At 36.5% G+C, this 17,487-nt stretch overlaps 1 protein-coding gene across 14 annotated transcripts; it reads left to right on the top strand.

Annotated features, from left to right (window-relative positions):
- Nucleotides 1-197: 197 nt before the first annotated feature.
- LOC110835539 (protein scarlet) lies at nucleotides 198-16,237 on the top strand. 14 transcript variants are annotated; one of them, XM_022075906.2, is made up of 16 exons: nucleotides 303-321; nucleotides 4,406-4,527; nucleotides 6,429-6,594; nucleotides 7,762-7,810; nucleotides 8,984-9,033; nucleotides 9,143-9,276; nucleotides 10,265-10,417; nucleotides 10,622-10,860; nucleotides 11,178-11,373; nucleotides 12,031-12,062; nucleotides 12,712-12,817; nucleotides 13,624-13,845; nucleotides 14,283-14,421; nucleotides 14,762-14,867; nucleotides 15,525-15,625; nucleotides 15,941-16,237. In XM_022075906.2, the coding sequence occupies exons 2-16, from the start codon at nucleotides 4,477-4,479 to the stop codon at nucleotides 16,120-16,122; spliced, it is 1,926 nt and encodes a 641-aa protein (XP_021931598.1). In that variant the 5' UTR covers nucleotides 303-321; nucleotides 4,406-4,476; the 3' UTR covers nucleotides 16,123-16,237. The 14 variants fall into 14 exon arrangements, with proteins under 14 accessions (XP_021931615.1, XP_021931644.1, XP_021931598.1 ...); XM_022075897.2 differs by having other exon boundaries at nucleotides 306-321; nucleotides 4,393-4,527; XM_022075880.2 differs by lacking the exon at nucleotides 303-321 and adding an exon at nucleotides 362-559.
- The last annotated feature ends 1,250 nt before the right edge of the window (nucleotides 16,238-17,487 follow it).

Raw genomic sequence — 17,487 nt, 5'->3', positions numbered from 1 at the left:
ACAATATGCTAAATAATGGTCATCTTCAGGTTTATAAAATTATTCATGTACTGCAAATGATTGAGGAAGGGGGGGTGGTGGTGGTGGTAATAGTGTTGGATAATAGTAAACGTTCTTACTAACTGAGCTCTTGGCAGCGACTGTTACTTAATGTTAAGTTACCGCCAGGTCGCTCAGTAATACTTTTACTATCGCTGTTGGCAGCAGGATACATGCGTGACATCATACACTGTCTACGTTGCCAACTTATAACAGTCAGTTTACGTTGGTGTTAATCTGTGTGTGTGTATATGTGATTTGTATTGGTATTATCTGTGTTCGGTAGGTTATCTATGTCAGGTACAGATACGTAGCGCTGGTATTATCTATGTAAAGTGTTGACTTGATCGCCATAACTTGGGTTAAGGTTGTATGTTACATGTTGAGTAATTCGAACTCAGTTCAGAATGGTGAGAGGGAATAAAGTCGTTTCGGTATTAGTGATTGAAACGAAGATTACGTTTAGCAATATAAGTTCTGTTTTTCTGATGTTTTTTGCAGAGAAACTGAATTATGTAAGGTAATAAAAAAAATCGGTTTTCAGTAGATAAACTCCGTTGCCAGAGTAGCCCAATATGAAATATGTAGTTTTATGCTGATGCAAGCAATAGTCAGCTTTAAAGAATAAATAAGGTTATACATTACACTGGGAAGATGTTTATTCAGCTATTGAATATTCTTCGGATTATAATGACGTGAGAGACTGAAAAACATAAAACCAGAACTTAGATTTGACAAAACGAATAGGGAAGGTTATAAAATCTTCTGACCTCGATTTAATTGCTGTGTAGCGAATCGCGTGGTAGGATATTCCATTTAGACACATATACCCTTATACAGAGTGTCCAATGACTTATCAAAACTTCAGGATCAGATTTCTGACATTCCAAGTCAGAAATATCATGAAAATGTTTCAAATGCTCAAGGATTATGTAGCTATGGATATTTGAAATTTAGAATGATCTCAAACTAAAGAGGAAAATGAGGGTCATTTATGCATATTGCAGCGTGAGAAATAAGGTGAAGTAGTTTCTCTTACCTGTTTATTTTGCATTTATACACCATGTTTTTCATGTTGCCCCAAACATGAAAATCTAGCAGAAAAGGGAAGAGTGACCATGTTGGCCAATTCTGTAATTCACCACAGCCAGTCCTTGAGTCAGGAAACTGCTCATTCTGTCTGCTGAAACGTGGGTGTACCTCATGATGTTGGAAGTACAATTGTATGTCTGTTATGATCATTTTGAATTTCTATCCATAATTGTTGGGAATTAGGCCCATGTTCATATGCAATTTCTGACAGGGAGTGACCTCAGGATTCAGGGTGAATGTTTACCCTGAAGCAGCTCATCCTCAAAAAGTTAAAGTTGTACATTGAACTGTAGCCACAAGAACGTAGAGACAAGTAATTTTTGTAACAATTGTACCTATTTTTTGTGTGATCATGAAACACAATCTCTTTGAGGAAATAACACAAGTATGTCTGAAAATGAGTGCTCAGGAAAATACTTGTATTAGAGAAGGACAGATTGGGGAATGAAGAGAATATTGCATAATGAGGAACTTAATGATTTATAGAGGTTAGGTTAATGAGCCAGCATAGCACAGTCAATACAGTGACTGGCTACGGACTGGATGACAGGGGTTCAATTCCTGATGGGGGCAGAGGATTTTTCCTCTAGCCTCTGTGCCCAGACTGGTTCTGGGGCCCACCCAGCTTCCTATCCAGTGGGTACTGTGGTCCTTTCCTGGGGGTAAATTACGGCCAGGGCGTGATGCTAACCACTCACCCCCATCTAATGCCAAGGTCAAGAATGAGTAGGATCTTTATTTCCTCTGCCCCCCCCCCCCCCCCCATGCCTACATGGCATGTAGTGGGACAGCTTTACTTTACTTTTTTTACAGGTTAAGTTAAGGAGGTTAAAATGGGCTGGACATGTGGCTTGGATGGGGTGACATGTTGGAATATAAGTTTTCTCAATGTCAGTTTAGCAAAAGAAAAGATTCTGGGAAGTCCTTATGATCCTTTCTTACCTTCAAATACCTCCACATCTGTAGACAAGCATAAGCTTAGTTTAGCCCTAAATCATGTTTATACAGTTTATGTATTTAGTGCATACTTGTTTTACTGGGAACCATTCCATAATTTGTCTGAACGTATTGTGTGAAGCAGCTGAATGATAGAGTTGGAAGTGATTAGGTTGTGAATTTTATGCTCATCCCAAGACTGGAAAACTAAGCCAGAACCCCTTTTGCTCATACCCTGGAGTTCCCATTTCTTTTTATTATAGATATATGTCTGTAACACATAACCTCAGCATTTTACAGTGTCTTCATGTTCTTCATGCATAATATTTGTAGCTATATCTGTATGCTCCTCCATATGATATTTTACATGACTAGTTAATCTGTTGTTTCTCTTAAATGAAATAGTAAATATGAATTAAAGTGGAGTCATTTAAGTAAAGTAAGTAACTTAGTTGTTTGAAAATTAATGTAGATAATTCTTGTTTCCTGAACCATTGATCTTACTTGAAGTCCCTGGTAGTAATTTTTGAATTCATTACCCTAGCCAGGACTGTTCTGAGTATATTGCAGTGTGTTTGCTCATATGTAAATGCTTCTGTTATCATTCTTATCTTTTTTTGTTAGCATACAGGTACTGTGCACATGACATGTTGACATTCTAAACTATGAAGCATAGATATAATGGGAACTATGAATCACAGCATGCTCAGGCATTTCTTTTTATGAAGTGTTACAAGAGTATTTTTTATCAATATCCGTGTTTTATTGTCAGTTTTGTTCATAGTAGCTGACTAACTCCATGCAGCAGAGTTCTTGAAAGACTGATAGTTGCTCAGGTATTCATTCATATGTTCTGCCTTTTATGGGACATGGAAGTTTCATTACTGTGCTCTATCCTGAGCCAAATGAATTTAGTCCACTCTCTCCCCCTCCTGTTTTGAAGAGCCATTTTAATATTATCCTTCCATATAGGTTTACGTCTTCCAAGTAGTATCTTCCCTAATGGTCTTCTGACCAACATTTTGTGTGCAGTCTTGTCTGTACGTGCTGTATGCCTCACCCTTCTTATTCTCCCTGATTTGATCATTCTAACAATATCTGATGAAAAGTGCAAATTATTAATTTTCTCAGTATGCAAATTTACCCAGGGTTCTGATACTTCATTCCTATTAGGTTTACGTATTCTTGGCACCCTTGATCTGTGTTTGTCTTTAGGGTTAGAGACCACTTTTCACACACATATGAAAACAGGTGAAATTGTGGTTTTGTGTAATTTATGTTTGAAAAAGGAGGTTTGCTGACAAAATATTTTGAACCGAAGGATGGCAAGCATTCTCTGAATTTAATTTGCTCCATTTTGTTTATGGTTGTGTTTAACTTTTCTCCTAACTGTGCTAAAATTTCTCTTCAAGACCAGTGTATGATCAGCTTTTGGAATTTAAGAGTCTCAGTATGTTACATGGTAGTTGTAAGCACATTTGTCTGCAAGAGCTATGTAGAATATTAAACTAAACTAGAAGGAACAGAGATGTGTTTGGTGTAGAGTAATATTATGTGCAATTTAATTACCAAGTAACTAAATTCATTGCACTGACTGAATGAAGTAAATGTATAATAGGAAGATCATGCCTGCCCATCAATATTTCTTTGTCTTTAAAACTGTTACACTTATTTTGACAAAACTTGGTGCTGGAAGTTTACACTGAAAGTTGCCATGTAGGTTATTATTGGTCCATTATAACCTTTGCTTTAAATGAGACTTAACTAAATTGAATCACTATATGAATCCCTATAATGTAATATATCTACTTTTAATTAGCCATGTCATCAACAGGTTTGTATTATCAGGAAATGAAAATTACTGAGGGGTTCAAAATCTCAAAGATCATATTGGAAAATGGATGAGTAGGGTAACAGTACTGAATAAAGAGCAGAAATTGTGAAGCTTTTTGTCTTGTAATTTTCTGCCTTTACCCATTTCTTCATCTGACTTAGGTTCACATATTCTGATAAGCAATCTGTCCATTTGTGAATATGAGAGACCATGTTTTTACATCTGAATGGAACAAGAAATGTTTACACTTTTATGTTTTTTTTAACCTTTTGAGGGGTTTTATAATAAAATTTCTGATCGGTACAGAGTGTGACATGTCATGGGGAACACATTGAAATCTGTGTTGGGTTCAAGGGATTGATGGTCTGTACTTTGGACTTTGTGCATCCCAAGAGAGAAGGAACTCCTAATGAATGTATACTCCTTACAAGAGAGGAGTAAAATGTGGGAATTTGAAATTGTATGTAAGGGAATTAACATGCTTTTGATAGATACTGTATGTAGGATTACTGAAGAATTATTGTGCAATGTGATAAGCAGTCAACAAGAGACACTCATGTCCAGAATTACAAAGGATGGAACACAGCTGTCCAGTAGAAATGTCTGAGTCCGTTACAAGATTTGTTGTAAGTACAGACCTGAATTTCTAGAGCTTTGTCATGCAATACAAACATTTGTTTGTTCTGGTGGGCAGGCCATATTTTTTATCATATTTCCTTCATGTGATATTCTTATCATTATCTCAGTATTATTCAACATTCATATTTTGATTGCTGAATCTCCATCAGCAAAAGACACTTCATATTCAGAATTCTTACAGAGGATGGAACACAGCTGTCCAATAGAAATGTCTGAGTCATTTATGAAATTTGTTGTAAGTACATACCTGAATTTCTACAGCTTTGTCATACAACAAACATTTGTTTGTTCTGGTGGGCAGTGCATATTTTTTTATCTCATTTCCTTCATGTGGCATTATCCTTTTCTCAGCATATTTCAACATATTTTGATTTCTGAATCTGCATAAACTTGTTGTAATTTGATGTGATATTTATATGCATTTAAATGTTTTAAATATTTAAACTAAAGTAAGTTTTATATTTTGAGTTGTTCCATGGTTTGAGTGTTGATGTCCATCATGTGAAAAGCTTAATTTTCACCAAAATTTCTTTTATTTTTACCAGTAATATATGGGAAAGAGGTCAGATTCTACAATACCTTTGTTCTGTGTCGTACAGGTATTAGAATAAATTCATTTTGCATGAAAATTTTGTACATAACAGGTGTTAAGTTCGTATGAAAGACAATAATCATCAGTCGCTGATAACAGTTGGTCGTGGTCTGAGCATGATTACATAAAATGGCTGTGTGGAGTAGTTTAACCTTTTTTGACTGTGAGTCTGAGTTTATGTGCAGGCCGGCTAGACATGCATTGCAGTAGCATTCTTCTAAAGTGTTAACTATGGAGCTAAAGTTTGACTTGAAACTCCATAGTACAAGATTTAAATTCCCTATTCTCATATGATAGAAGTGACCTGATACTTGCAGAATGTTGTACCTTCTTTGGAGCTGTTGTATGTGTCCCTCATTCAGCTGTATCTTATGACATAACTTTCTTGTTTGTTTCATCATTAAAAAGTCATGCTTTTAAATTATAGAAGGAACTGGTGAAAGAAATATTTGAACATATTGCAGTTAAATAAACATTTATGAAACATACCATTTGCTTTGATGTTACTGGCCCAGTAAAAATTCCTACATTTGTTATAATGGCTTCCCAACATCTTGTCTTCTTACCTAAAGCTGGAGAATGGCAATGTCCAGGGAGCATTCTTACATCATAAATATGTGAAAATGATCAAATGAATACCAGTAATGAAGTAAAATGTTTTAAACCATTGACACTGTTTTGAAATTTCCTGGTAACTAGAACATGCATTAACTCTGTAAGTATTATTCAGACCAGAAACTTGTCTTATCTACGTTTCATATCACTGATTGTCAGGGTATGCAAAAGAATAATTTTTCCAGTTTTGCTGTGTGGTTGTGGAACGTAGTATCTTACTCTGAAAGAATAACACAGGTTACAAGTGTTTGAGACTAGAGTGCACATGGAAACACTTAGACCTAAGAAAGAGGAAGTAAGTGAACATATTAGTATGTTATGTAACAAGGAACTTCATTATGTATGTAGGTAGCTAGTATTGTAGGGAAGTGAAAGCTAGGAGGCTTGATGGACTTGGCATGTAGGTAGTTTGTGTGTGAGATGAGTACAGAATATTTGTTGGGAAACCTGTTAGAAAATTTCCACTTAGTAGACTCAGAAATAGGGTGATAACATTAAGTAGATCTTAGGGACGTGAGTTATAAGGATGTGAGGTGGATGGAACTGGCTCAAGATTGTGTCCAGTAGTTAGCATGGGTATTAACAGCATTGAACCTTCAGGTTCTGCTATCACAGCATTAGTGACATTTTTATGATCCTATTTCATTAGCAGGTCACACATTAATCACTGAATTTTTGCAGGAGATGTCACCCCTCCTTGGAAACCAAGAGTATAATTTGACTCTGTCTTGGCAGAATGTCGCTGTTAAGGTTAAAAGAACGAATGTTGTTCATGATTCAACTAGAACATGGTTGAGAAAGTTTGTCAGTTGGAAGAAGGCAGAAGAGGTGACCATTCTGGACAATGGTGAGTTAAAACAAACTCGGCTCTTAATATTTTACTCTTTACCATTATCATTCCTGCAACAGGGTGGACAGTATTGTTGTTGTGCTGATTGGTGTAACAATAACATTAGGTGTGCTGGCTTTAATTTTCAGCCACATTTTTGGCTATCCACACAGATTTGTTGCAGTTTTGATATGTCTCTCCAGGTGAATTCTTGAATGTCACCTTCAGATAGGTTTTTACTACCTCCTTTCAGATGATTATCCACTCATTGTTCATGATTATCTAGTGAAAACAGCATTGTTAAATAACCTAACATTTATTCAGTGGACTTTATGAAGAAGGCTGTCTTCTGGTTTTTGTACCATGAATATGATTTGAAGGTTTTGCAATGAATAAACTGAATATTATAATCTTGGAAATCAGAACTTTGTTGATGGGGACAGAGATGGTTCCCAAAACATTGATCTCTTCGTGTAACAAGTTGGCATGACCAATTGCCTGAGAAGATTTTGTTTTGCACCATGTAGTATGGTAGAAGTTTACTGATGTTTGAGAGATGTTTGGTGCCTCCATCATTAGGGTAATGTCTTGTCTGCCAGCCTACGCATGGTGCGACAACCCAGAAGACAAACATCTTTATACTTGTATGATCTGAAGCTTTCACAGCGACTAAGTATAATGAATTCTTTTCGGGCTACCAGCCGTGTAAGCTGGTTTAATGGAGAAAACACCAACATTTTGAGAACTGTCTTTATCCTAATCCTCAGTGTACAGTACCCTGAGGAAAGCATGGTTGGTAGCCCAAGAAGAATTCATTGCCTTTATATTTGCCACTGTGGGAACCTCATATATTGCAATGGACATCCTGTCTTCACCTAACATACTGTATTGTGATGTTATGGGCATGTTTGAGATGCTAAATATACTCACTCCAAAGAATGCTATTGATAGGATAAATGTGTCTGGGTGGCAGGAAAGTATGGTACCTATAGGTAGTAGAAATATTAATGATAGATTGTTCCATCTGCTGTTGTTTTTACAGTGAGAAATTACTGAATTCCTTGATCTCATTTTAGTGATTGGTGGAAGTAAATGGACAATGATGTTATTTTATGCTGTGTATATTAGCATGCAATCCTAAAAATAATATTTATAGTACATTGTAACAGACATTTATATTTTCAGTGAGTGGAAAAGTTCAAAGTGGAAGTCTGGTTGCAGTTATGGGATCCAGGTAACAATAATTGTTAGTAAATAAACTAACTCCACAGAACATATTTTTTTCTTGAGAAGCTAATAGTCACTCAGTTAATCAAAAAATTCCCTGTCTTTTTTGGAATCTGAAGGTGTATTACTGTGTTTACAAAAGCCTGCTACCACTAATCCCTGTCCTGAACCAGATGAATCCAGCACACCCTCCCACTCTGTTTCCTTAAGACCCATCTTAATTTTAACATCATATTTGTATCTAGGTCTTCCAAATGATGTTTTCAAACCAGAGTTTTGTATGTATTTCTCATCTCTTCCATGCATTATATATGTTCCATCCATGTCATCTGGCTTAATTCAGTTATCACCATGGTATTTTGCTGAAGAATACAAATTCTGAATCTCCTTGTTATGCAATTATTTATAGCCCTCTGCCACTTTGCCCCTCTCAGATCCAAATTATTTTCTGCTTCACAGCCTTATGATTTCAAACACTTGTAATCCATGTTTTTCTTTTGTTGTAAAAGACCAAGTTTCACACTGATATGAAATGGCAGATAAAACTTTAGTTTTGTGTATTTCAATCAATGTGTTTTTGTATAGCAGCCAGGAAGAAAGTAGTTTCTGATCCACAAGATAACAAGCAGTCTCCAAATTGAGTGTGCTCTTAATTCCTTTGTCAGTGAAAATTTGTAACAAACTCCTCTTACCCACTGATATGATTCCCTTATATATGAAATTGGCACCTTCATGGTGTGATACACAGAGGAATAAATATAAGGAGAGAAATATCAAAGAGGATTTGTGGGCAGACAGACAAGAATGGAGAAGAAAAATTAGAATGTAAAATGGGTACCAGAAAAATGTATAAACATTGTAAAACTAGTGCAGTATCGTTTGAAATAACTTCTGTGAAACACCTTACTTATTTCTAAATCCAGTTTGAACCATTTGGTTAAATGAATTGATTTCCCAGATGCCACTGATAATGACCTCTTGAGGTTGAAATGCGTATGGCAATAGTGCCTATTTATAGTGTTAATAGTTGTTTGTTTACTTATTTGATATTCTAATACGCTACACGGCATGCAAAGTTTTAAGAAAGTTCCACTGTATTTCATTAATAAAATGGTATTGGTAACAGGTAAGAGAAGGGTTTAAGAGAACCTGTATAAAGTTTTCTTGATTCAATTTTCAGTGGATGTGGTAAAACCTCACTTTTGGCTGCAGTGAGCGGTAGAATTAAAGGTGAGTATTTTTTATGCCTTGAATACAGTATGAGTGATCTAACATTGAATTAACTTGGTTCAAATTTGTATAGCATACTCACTTCTTGCAACTTTTATTCTGTTTGTAGGTACTGTGACTGGGGAAGTGCTGCTTTGTGGCCATCCAGTAGATGGCGCTCTGCTCACGAGGATATCTGGATTTGTTCCCCAAAAGGGCATCATATTTGAAACCCTCACAGCTAAAGAGCATTTGCAGTTCATGGTAAGTGAAAGGTTTTGCCATATGTTGCCACTTTCTGCACAAATCAGTCCTGTTTGTTTGTCATAATTCCTATGCTTTCTATGTAGGAGATGTTTCCTGCTGAGTTGACACATCAGAAAATGTTTGAGTATAGGGTAAACACCTTAAAATTAAAATTACAGGAGTATTAAAAGAGAGGTAATCATAAACAAACTCTCTTGTGGATATTGGGACATTTTTTACACCTTCTGTTACTCATATTTAATCATTATATAACACTATTTGACATAGTAAATTTTAAGGACTGTGTTAAACACTTTCAAGGGAAAGTTTATTGCAGGCTTAGGTAGACCCTGTTCAAGATATGTACTTTCCATTGGAAAATTTGCTGAAATCTTTTAGAAGTAATAATTTGGCTCTGAAAATGTTAATAATGTAGGTTGTTGTTGTTCCTTGGCTCTGCAACCTAGTTGTGGTTTTCACAACCTCCTTTTTGGAGGTTTCTTGATCTTTGAAGTGTGCATTTGTGAGTAGTGAGTGACCAGCCTACTGACTCTGCACAATTTCTACTCAATCCTGATTTGACTGCCAGAGTCATCTAGCACTGAATCAGGAGACTTGGGTAAATGACCACTGAATTTTGCTTACAAAACATCTCGTTCATGCTCGAAAGGTTCTTTTACATGCCATAAATCTATGACATGGGACCGCCGGCTTTACTTCCCCTCCAAAGGAAGTTGTGCTATGGATTTTTATCACCCTTAAAAATCATTTGTCCTCAGCCGGGTTTGACCCTGCAAACCTTGGGTCCAGTGGTGAGCACGCTAACCACTAGTCCACTGAGGGCGACTAATAATGTAGGTACATGGTTCCAAAAGGTGTTACATCTGTATACACAGTTATGTCAAAGTAGAAATGTTGGGCACATTCTGGAAATTCTGAATTTGTCTTGAGATTTAAAAGAATGGTAAAATGAGTGAATAATGTATCCTTGCTTTGTAATTTTCAGTCATGGATGCGCCTGGATAGAGGGCTGCGTAGTGACATACGCAGTAAATGGATTCAGGATCTGTTACTTGATCTGAACCTGTCTGGATGTGAAGATACTCCCATTTCAGCTTTGTCCGGAGGAGAGCGTAAGCGGTTGTCTCTGGCTGTGGAGGTATGCTGTTACCTAGAGTTGCCTTACTGATATTCCTTTTTAAAATTTGAATGTAATCGCGTGTTCAGTTTACGAAACTTGAACAATAAACAAGGCACAAAGTGATATTAAGTGACAGTTTTTTTATTGTGTTTCTTTCTTTGTATGAAATGTAAAGGTCCATTACCTTACTGTCTTTGAGAACTAAAGTATTATTTTCAACAGCTGTTGATAGATCCACCACTTCTTTTCTGCGATGAACCCACGACTGGGCTCGACAGCTATAATGCATCCACTGTAGTGGAGAAACTGAATCACCTAGCTTCAAGGGGCAAGGCTGTTCTCTGCTCTATCCATCAGCCAACATCTGACATCCTCAGCTGTTTCCACAAGATGATCCTGTTATCTGCAGGGCGCGTGGCTTTTCAGGGCACACTCGAGCATGCTTACACATTCTTTTCAAAGTAAGACAGTACTCAGTTAGGTTGTATATTTTAATGCATTGCAGAACCAGCCCTATAAACATCAAGACAGACTGACCTACTAACGCTATCTGATATACAGCTGGTCAAGAAACCATTCATTCTCTGCAAATGAATGGTTTCATAGGACTAGTTTTTCTGGTGAATGAGATGATCCAGTTTGAAGGTTTGCAATATGGAAGTTAATTTTTTTTTAATTTGCCTAATATTGTTTGTAAATATTTCTGTAAAGTTTACTTTAGATATTTCAGCTTATTAGTAATTGGAGGTTAATGTTTGCATATATTTTCTTCCATTAGCCAAGGATTTGTGTGTCCACCATCTTACAATCCAGCAGAATTTTTCATCCAGAAACTGTCTGTCATCCCGGGAGAGGAGGAGGATAGTTCTCAAAGGATGAATCAAATATGTGAGGCTTTCAGCACATTAGAACAGGACCGGAGTTTACAGCTTTCTGTGCCTCACATCCAAGTGGCTCGCAACTGTATCACTGGGGTGAGATGCATAACACAATAGACTTGGAGCAGTCATATTTTCTTGTTATGGAATTATGCATTTTCATTGTGTTTTGTTCCGTAAAACAAAAGTGTGATAAATGTATGTTCCTTTCTCATTCCTCTCTCCAACTTTCTTCAACAAGTAATAGTTGGTTTTCAGAGACTTCTTGTTCTGCAAATGCAGTTTGTGGATGGGAAATTTCGGGACTAAATATGGGACAGAATTGTGATAATTTAGGTTCTCAGAGTGGTGAGTATAAATATGACTGTCTTCTGGAATGTTGCACCATGTAGTCTGGTGTAAATTGACATTTCAGATAAACTAAAGATTGAGCTTACATTGATCAACATTTTAGGCTGTGAAACAAAATGGATTTGTCATATTGACTCAGTGCTAAGAGATAGACTCCCTAAGTTAATGCTGAAACAGACCAACCTGAACCAGGCACAATCACTGAAGAGAGTACTTGACAGTTAAGGGGTTAGTAAAGGATATTTTACAGACTACTTTTGTACAGTTTCTGTGTACTTTGTTTATATTAGCAGGCAGATGTCAGTGTTGAAATGTCTTTCTCAAAATACATGTTGTCTTATATCAATTCAAGATTTAAAGATTAAATTCTCATTTAAATCCATTTCTTTCTTTCTTTCACAGCTATCACGTGATTTTCAGAAGTATGTAACAATGTGAGTATTTTTTTATTTTTGTGTTTTATTGATTTGTTGCTGTTAGGGACTAAAGTGTTTGGAGTGGACTTAATGTCCCAGGTTTATTCTTGTCAGAGATGATGAATTTTGACCTTCATTACCTCTGGAGTCTATCCAGTGTGTACCAGTAACCAGGACACATTTTTCACTGTCACCCCTGTTTTATTCTGTGGTTGAGAATGTGCAGAGATTTGCTCATACCTTGTACAAATTTGTGGTGTGGGCCATAGTAATGCTTTAGTTGTTTCTAGTAAGTTATATTGCATACAGTAGTTTGTGTGTTTTAATGAGGTATCCAATAGAGGTAGAGTATTATTATGATTTATGTCTATAGAATTTCTGCTGAAGTACAATCCCTATAAAAATCTTGTGAAAGTAAGGAAATATGGGATATTTGAAGTCTGTAACGTTGGCTGGCTTCTGGGCTGTTGCGATGACTGCCCTAATGATGGAGGCAGCAAGTACCTCTGAAATGTCAATCAATATCTACCAGACTATAAGATGCAACATCCCAGAAGGCAGCCATCTTGAAGGAGATATGTATCTGTTGTAATACTTAGATTGGTTTCATGACAGTGAATAAACATCCAAATGATAAAGGGTTTTTATGATGTACTTTGTTTTCTAGTCGTAAACCTTACTGGCACACACAAGTATACTGGCTTACGTGGCGTTCCGTTGTGGATTCCAGTCACAATAAATGTAGCCATATTGTTCAAATTGCAGTATTTCTGGTACGTTTATCTTCTATAGTGCTCTGATTTTTATTACTTTTTGTGTAGGTTGAATTGAATATAATTCAAATTAAAACCATCATTTCCTTGTAATATGCAGTTAAACTACAGGTTGCTTATTTTCTGTGATAGACACAGACATACGGTGTTTTTCACATTCTAATGTGGATGAAGAGTCCCGTGCCGTAGCCGTGCGGTCTGAGGCATCATGCTTCAGACCGGCAATACGCAATGCGCGCTGGTTGAATTTTCGGGGGGGAGAAGAAATTTTCTCATGAGCTTTTGACCCGTGTATGGGACCGGTGCCAACCCAGCATCGTGAGGAAATTGGGGAGCTACAATGAGTAGCATAATCCGGTCAGGAAAGCTAGCAATGGCTGGGGGTTCGTCGTGCTGATCACACGTCACCCTGTATCTGGTTGGATGATCATTCACCTCTGCTTAGGCATGTGAACGTGAGGCCAGAAGTCAAGCTAGTCAGCTTTGGCTCTCTGGAGCTGTTACGCCAGGGATTTAAGTTTTTTTAATGTGGATGAAGAATGCCATGTCTGTCTGTCTGTCTATCATTTTTTTGCAGCAGTGGGCCCAGAGGTACCATTGTTGAAACCCATTTTTTAGAAACAGTGGGATCTAAGGGTTCTCATTGTTGCATAACAAGTAGTAGTTTAGAAATATATGCAGTGTTAGTTTTATTTTTAGCCAGTAGAGCATAAAGGGAAATGAATATAACTGGAACATTATCATACTTTGTTGAAAAGAATGTTGGACTAGAAAATACTGTGTTAAGAACATACAGTTTGTTTCAGGTGACATCACTGATGCTTTCATTGTGTTTTATGAACACAGAAGCTGGAACTCAAAGTTGGATTCAGGATATTCGTGGACTTTTGTACCTCATAACAAGTGAAGTGTTCTTCACTAGTGCTTACTCTGTTTTCAATACATTCCCTCAGGAAATACCTATATTTCTCAGGGAATCAGAATTGTATTCAGCCTCTGCATATTATTTTTCAAAGATGATAACACTGGTAAGAGTGCCTTTGCATTATTGCTCCTTATGTCATTTTCTTGCTGTAAAGGACTAGCACTATATAGCAGGGTCATGTGGTTTAAAAATTTGTTCACCGTTTATGGAACCTGAATATTCGATACTGTGTTTACAAGGTCTTGTCACTGGATACCATCCTGTGACATGACATGGATATTCAGGCTCTACGTTTTGTCAGTAGTTGTGGAAGTGAAGTGTATAAATAAAGTAATTTTTGCTTTATGTCAAATATTGGAGAATATTTGGCAAAAGTGTGTGTAGCAAAGAAAGTCTGCAAGATCTTATTTTGGTAAACATGTTAAATAACTCCACAATTAATATAGTTTTAGTTCTTGCTGCAGCATTGAAAAAGGTGTACTATTTTAACGTAATGTGTGATTTTGACAGGATGAACCTTGTTTTATTTATCTGTTTCAGATACCAAGGGCAGTTATTGAACCTATATTATATCTTGTTATTATCTTTGGAGTGGTTGACTTTTCCAGAGGGGATTTAAATATGTTTTTTTTAATGGCTGTACCAGTAGTTATTGTTTCCAACTCTGCCACAGCTTATGGTAAATAAATTTGAATTTTTTATGATTAATAGTGGTAATAGGGATCCTTTCATTTTTGTCTTCAAGTGAAATGTTTTAGTGTAAAAATGTGTTGTTTACTTTCTGAAAGAAAAAATTGTATTCAATTCTGTTCTTGAAATGAATAATATAGGCTTTTCCAGAGTTAATCTTTGCCTGCATTCACCTTCACATTATGTTTGTTAGTGTTGTTCCCAGATGACAGATAGATAGGTAGATAAACTTATATATTGGAATATTACATATGTAGTTTATGGAAGCACAGACTTTAACTGAGTCTGCACTCCAATGTGCCACATCATTTGATTTATGTGTTGATCAGGTTGCATGCTGTCAGCAGTATTTGAGTCTCCTGCCATGGCATCAGTGGCTGCAGTTCCAATTGATTTAATTTCATTTATAATGGCTGGAATATTTTACAATGTCAGGTAAAGATACATCATTATCTGGTACTGTGTTAGTCGCAACTTTTTAAATAAACTTGAAGACAGAACATTCTCTTATATACATATATTTGTTTTCTAAGTCTTTATCAATTATATATTTGTTGTTTTTCTCCCCGTACATTTAATATATAGCTCTTCCTCTATTCAGTCATCCTAATATTACTTGGTAAGGAGTAAAACCATGAAAATTCCTATTGTATAATATCTTTTTTTGTATAAGAGGAATATAGTATAAAGTACAGAAATACTTGTATTGTTGTGCCTAGAATATAATAGTGAGATGTAGCACATTGCATGGTACACGTAGAATGTTTTGTGCATTTCTGGAAGATCTGAAGTCAATTTTTGATGATGGCAGAAATGTCGCATGATTTTATAGCCTGGGCCGAGCTGCCGCTAGAAGTTTGAACAAGAATAGTATTTTCAGTGAGATGTTTTATTTTGCAAAGGCTTTCAAGAACTTGTATGCAGCTGGATTTATGATGCATGTTCAGTGATGGAAAACATGTTGAACTTCAGTGTGATCATGCAGAGAAATGTTTTTACTTGTGTTAGATAATTGATCATGAATTGTATCCAAACTTATTTATGTCTCTGGATTTTATGACTTAATACTACAATCTGATATCATTTTTATAGGGCTTTACCTGCTTCAATCACTTGGATGAAATATCTGTCTCAGTTTTATTATTCCAATGAGGCATTGGCAGTTGTACACTGGCAGGAAGTTGATTATATCAGTAAGTACCAATTGTGACGTGTATAGGAGTTCTTGGACTGTTCTCACTCAGGGCCATTACAGCCATGGTAGAGAGACTGAAAATTGGAAAAGAGAATGCTTACTATAAATGTGTGTCAATAATCAATGTTATATCTGGAAATGATTTTTGGCGTTTCGGTAGCATCTGTTACAGAACAGTGAGAGCTGCTGTGAGCCATCTGTTGGTGTTGGGCGACCACACCAAATGCCTTGAGAATTGTGTTTACATTGAATTATTATTTTTACTGATCAGAGATAATGCACAATTAATTTATTGTCTACTGTTTATTTACAGTGTGTCGAAACAACACGAACTTGCCATGTCTTGAAAATGGTCAGCAAGTGTTGGATGAATATGGATTTAATACTGAGAACTTGTTCAGAGACCTTGTGGTACTTGCTGTTTTCTATATTGTACTACATTTTATTGGTTTCCTTGGTGTCTGGAGGCGGAGCAAGAGAAAAGCGGCCTACTAGTCTAAAGAAAAGGTCTCTTTTTGGTAAATGGTACAGTCTGTTGTTATGCTGATGATTGTTAAAATAAATTGTTGCTGAGTTCCCATTTCATACAAAAATATATGTATAAAATGGTCCTTGCTTTTCTGCTTTTATGTACGACCCAACATCAAATTGTTTAGCACTTTAAAGTACTTGTTTTGTTTTTTTTGTGCATTGAACCTGTGATACCCCTTCTTATATACATATAGTGACACATTGTTTAAAATGTGTGTACATTTTTAATATTTCATTGAGAAATTAAACTTGTTAGGAAAATACATAAGGATATGCCATTCCAGTGTTTGTAAATGGGCTCCGATGATGACCTCATCCAGTTAACTAGCCGGTAATAGAAACTGAAGATTAAGAAGTGCTGATAAAGAAGTCTGTCATTAGTTATTTTACTTGCTGCATGAAAATCTGTGCAAGTTTTAGTTATAAATTCTTTAAAATATTAAAGTTTTTCCCTTCATTTCCTATGAAATCAGGAGAAAGTAATTAAAATATATGAGCAAGAAATTGTTTTTTCTGAAATGATGGTAATTATTAGGATAGTTACGTGTTGCATGATTGACATGTTAAGCCAAACTGAGTGGGACTCGAACCCACGGTCGCAGCGACCAGGCACAGGAGGATCATGCCTCAGACCGCGTGGCCACTGATTATTACAAGGCATATTATAACATTTAACCTGGTCCAAGAATCAAAAGTTGGGTCAGTCTAGTGACTGCTGGATTGCCGGGGTTCAGGGATTTTTCTCCACCACTACAACCCAACTGGCTGTGGGATCCACACACCTGCTGTCCAGTGAGTACTAGGGGCTCTTTCCTCAGGGGCCAAATGGTCAGAACATGAAACTGATCACTCCTCCATTTAGTGCAGAGATTTTGAATATGCGGAGCTGTGCTCTACTCCCGCATATGACTTCATTAAGCCTTTGAACATTATTAAGAAGGCCCCTATGGAGCCTTCGGATTAAGTGTTTTAGTGGGACGTAAATCTGTACTTGTAGATGGTCGAATGGTTTTTAAGTTGTTGCTGCGTAACGATTTCCAAATGCTTTTTTTTATTATTGCTTGACCCTTGCCGTGAACATAAACTGTTTAATCAGATTGTTGCAGGAAGCCTCCATAAAATTTGTTGTTCCATTTCATTTTTACCAGATGTCAAGATCAAGTGGTTAGTACTCCTGCTTCGTATTCCAGAGGTCCCAGTGTTTAAATGTCGGTCCAGAAACCTGCTACCCTGGCTATTCTTCGTGGTTTTCCTCAGTCTACCGACAAATTCCTTAATAGTACTTTAAATTAAGGCACGACTGCTTCCCTTCATATCCTTACAAATGTA

The sequence above is a fragment of the Zootermopsis nevadensis genome, unplaced genomic scaffold, assembly GCF_977971745.1.
Source record: "Zootermopsis nevadensis isolate Lab colony 2312 unplaced genomic scaffold, Znev_1.0 Znev_ptg000017l, whole genome shotgun sequence".
NCBI lineage: Eukaryota > Metazoa > Arthropoda > Insecta > Blattodea > Termopsidae > Zootermopsis > Zootermopsis nevadensis.
This window is presented reverse-complemented; position numbering and strand designations above follow the sequence as displayed.

Bases quoted from the DNA above. Each gene is read 5' to 3' on its own strand.
- LOC110835539 (XM_022075906.2), top strand. From the start codon at position 4,477: ATGGAACACAGCTGTCCAGTAGAAATGTCTGAGTCCGTTACAAGATTT. The intron at 10,861-11,177 runs GTAAGACAGTAC...TTCTTCCATTAG, and splicing joins GCTTACACATTCTTTTCAAA to CCAAGGATTTGTGTGTCCAC. The intron at 12,063-12,711 runs GTGAGTATTTTT...TTTGTTTTCTAG, and splicing joins TTTCAGAAGTATGTAACAAT to TCGTAAACCTTACTGGCACA.